The sequence below is a fragment of the Austrofundulus limnaeus genome, unplaced genomic scaffold (assembly GCF_001266775.1).
Source record: "Austrofundulus limnaeus strain Quisiro unplaced genomic scaffold, Austrofundulus_limnaeus-1.0 Scaffold20, whole genome shotgun sequence".
NCBI lineage: Eukaryota > Metazoa > Chordata > Actinopteri > Cyprinodontiformes > Rivulidae > Austrofundulus > Austrofundulus limnaeus.
Window position 1 is genome coordinate 197,797 of NW_013952422.1, and position 2,939 is coordinate 200,735.

Genomic DNA, 2,939 nt, shown 5'->3' on the forward strand with positions numbered 1-2,939 from the left:
CTCTAAGGGAGAGCCCAGCAACCCTGCGGAGGAAACCCATTTCGGCCGCTTGTATCCGGGACCTCGTTCTTTCGGTCATGACCCAAAGCTCATGACCATAGATTCTTCCCCCATTCGTGAACAAGATCCCCAGATACTTAAACTCCTCCACTTGAGACAGGGCGACCCCCCTGACCCGGAGAAGGCACTCTGCCCTTTTCCGGCTCAAGACCATGGCCTCGGATTTGGAGGCACTGAGCTTCATCCCGGCCGCTTCGCACTCGGCCGCGAACCGCTCCAGCGAGAGCTGCAGATCTCGTTCCGATGAAGCCAGGAACTACCCGAGCCCCTTATTCTCCCCAGTCCACCTCTGGTGTGCAGAGTTATGTAAGAAATTTCAGGCGATTAACACAGTGTCCAGACATAAAGAGCATTTGGTGACTTTTGAAAGAATTGGAGAACATGTGACGGCAATAAAAGCAGCAGCTCTAACAATATTTCTGCAACCATTTTAGAAAATGCTAGAAATACTTTTAAACGTCTTTTTTCAAACTTTCTTACATTGTATTAGATTTCAGAAAACACTAAAACACTACACTGAGATGATTTCTGGAGGGGTTCTAACATGGTGTACAAACCACCCGCTCACATTTTAGTCCACTTTTAGGATAATGCTACAAACTGTGGGAGCTCTGAAGCCCTGTTCTGTCTGCTGCAACTTCCTCCAGCTGCTTCAGGGGGATCCCCAGCTGCTCTGAGCCAACAGGGAGATATAATCTCTCCAGCAAGAGCTGCGTCAGCGCCGGGGCTCTCGCTTCAGCACTCAGGTTTGTTATAGCGACTGCATCGCTGCAGAAGCTGAACTATATATTTAGAGGCAGTACAGTGCACTGAAACTCCTCTTCATTCTCACATGAAGGGGAATAATATGTACGATCCAACGCAGTTTTATTTTATTTTTTATTTTGCACAAAGCTAATTCACATGGGGTACCAGAACCAATTCTGTGCTCAACTGTGTCTATAAAACTTTATCGAAGGGATAAAATCATGCCTCCTAAAAGTTGTTCTTCATTTTTATACAAACCAAATAAAATGCAGCTTTTTCATTACAGCTAATCGAAGAGTCAGACTGTGTTGTTCTGCTTTATTCAGGTGTTTCCTTTGATCCTTCTCCTTATACTGCGGTACACGACTGTGAGAACACTTCCACACACAAAGATGTCACCATCATATAATAAGCCCGCTGATAAATGCAAAACAAGTGACAAACACAGCCTCTACATGTGTCAGGCTTCAACTTCCTCTCAGCAGCTAAACCGAGGTTTGCTTTAGCACGTCATGTCAGCAGCCTACTTGAGCTGTGCATCGCTTCATTTGCACTGATTTGAACAACAAAGTAAGACAGCTATGCATCTTTACAGCGTTTATTTATTTTTTTTGCCATTCTGTTTTCCAGAGCAATGAAAGCCTGAACAAACCCTAAAGCAAACATGGCCATTAACTCACAATAAGAATGCTTCTTACTATAATGCCCCCACCCCCAAAAATGTAACAAATACATTTAACTTCAGGATGCAGGTTCTCATGAAACTGTAACAAATATAGTATCTCATGTCAATCAGCATAATTTGTATGTTTATTGAGTGCATTAAAAAAAACAATTCCTTTTGTTAATTTACTTGTACTTATATGTAACTAGTGCAACATTTTTGTACTTCACTACAAGACTTTTATTTATTTTTTTATTCTACCATGCCCTACACTGAGTCAGATGCACATACAATTCTGTTGTTTCTTCCCAAAGTGACAATGACAATAAATATTTTGTCTTATCTTGTCTAAAATATGTAGAATGACACAGTGACCTGAACTTTCAGCAATAAAACAATGATGTTTTACAGATATGAGGAAAGTTGCATCATCATAACTCAGAAAAGTGGGCAGTTAAAGGAATTTATGTGTTTGAAGCAACAAGTTGAACTGTCATCACACCCACCCCTCTTTTTACTGCATCTCTCTGTCTGTCTCCCACACTGACAACACCCTGTTACACAGCATGACATGTACACACACACATATACACACAGGTTCGCCCAGCTATACATTTGAGGACATTCCATTGACTTCCATTACATTTCTACAGCCTAACCCTGACCACAAAACCTTAGGCTAACCTCACACGTACCTACCTGACCCTAAAACTAACCTAAACTCAATTCACACATTGGTCCTAAACCCAACCCCCAACCCACCAATGGCATTTAAACCAAACGGGGACTCGACTTAGGTCCCCAAATGTAGGTGTTTTGTCTTAAAACTGACCCCAAATGTCATCAAAAACAAACCCAGACACACACACACACGCACATGCTTCCTCTCACTCACATCACATTTTATCAGCTCTCTTCACCTCTGGACACCACTCACATGCTCTGGGTTTTCAACAGACTCACACCACCGGCCAGCTGCTAAAACATCACGACGACTTCAAACTGTCAGGATCACAAGAAAGCCCTTCCTGCTGACTCACTGTGTCGCAATTTCATACACATTTCCTAGAGCATCACGAGTCCTGACATGACTCGAAGCATCCCGCAGAAGTTCTATTACAGCAACTAACTAAGGTGCGTAAATTCTTACCTGTTGCCCAAAGTTTTTCCTTCCAAGTCTTGTGGCTTGAAGAACCACTTCCCGATTCTCACGAACCCTTTATCCATCAAACATCTGGAGCATTTAGATAGATGGAAAAAAAATAAAGTCAACGTTAGAAAACAGTTTTTGTATGACCTGAAACTACATTAATACAGCAACTTTATATCTGGATATTTGAAGAACCTGACTTTACGTTAGCCTGTTAGAATGGCTTCCAGCTTATATATACAGTGTATAATATATATATATAACTTTACGTTAGCCTGTTAGAATGGCTTCCAGCTTATATATACAGTGTATAATATA

General features: G+C 41.8%; 1 protein-coding gene across 3 annotated transcripts in view; it reads right to left on the reverse strand.

The window, feature by feature from the left end:
• The window catches only part of LOC106514421 (mediator complex subunit 13L), a 115,313-nt gene that overhangs the window by 33,432 nt on the left and 78,942 nt on the right, over window positions 1–2,939 (reverse strand). For all 3 annotated transcript variants that reach the window (XM_014003676.1, XM_014003677.1, XM_014003675.1), the window contains exon 4: window positions 2,622–2,705. In XM_014003676.1, coding sequence (XP_013859130.1) covers window positions 2,622–2,705 — 84 coding nt within the window. The remainder of the gene's footprint in view (window positions 1–2,621; window positions 2,706–2,939) is intronic.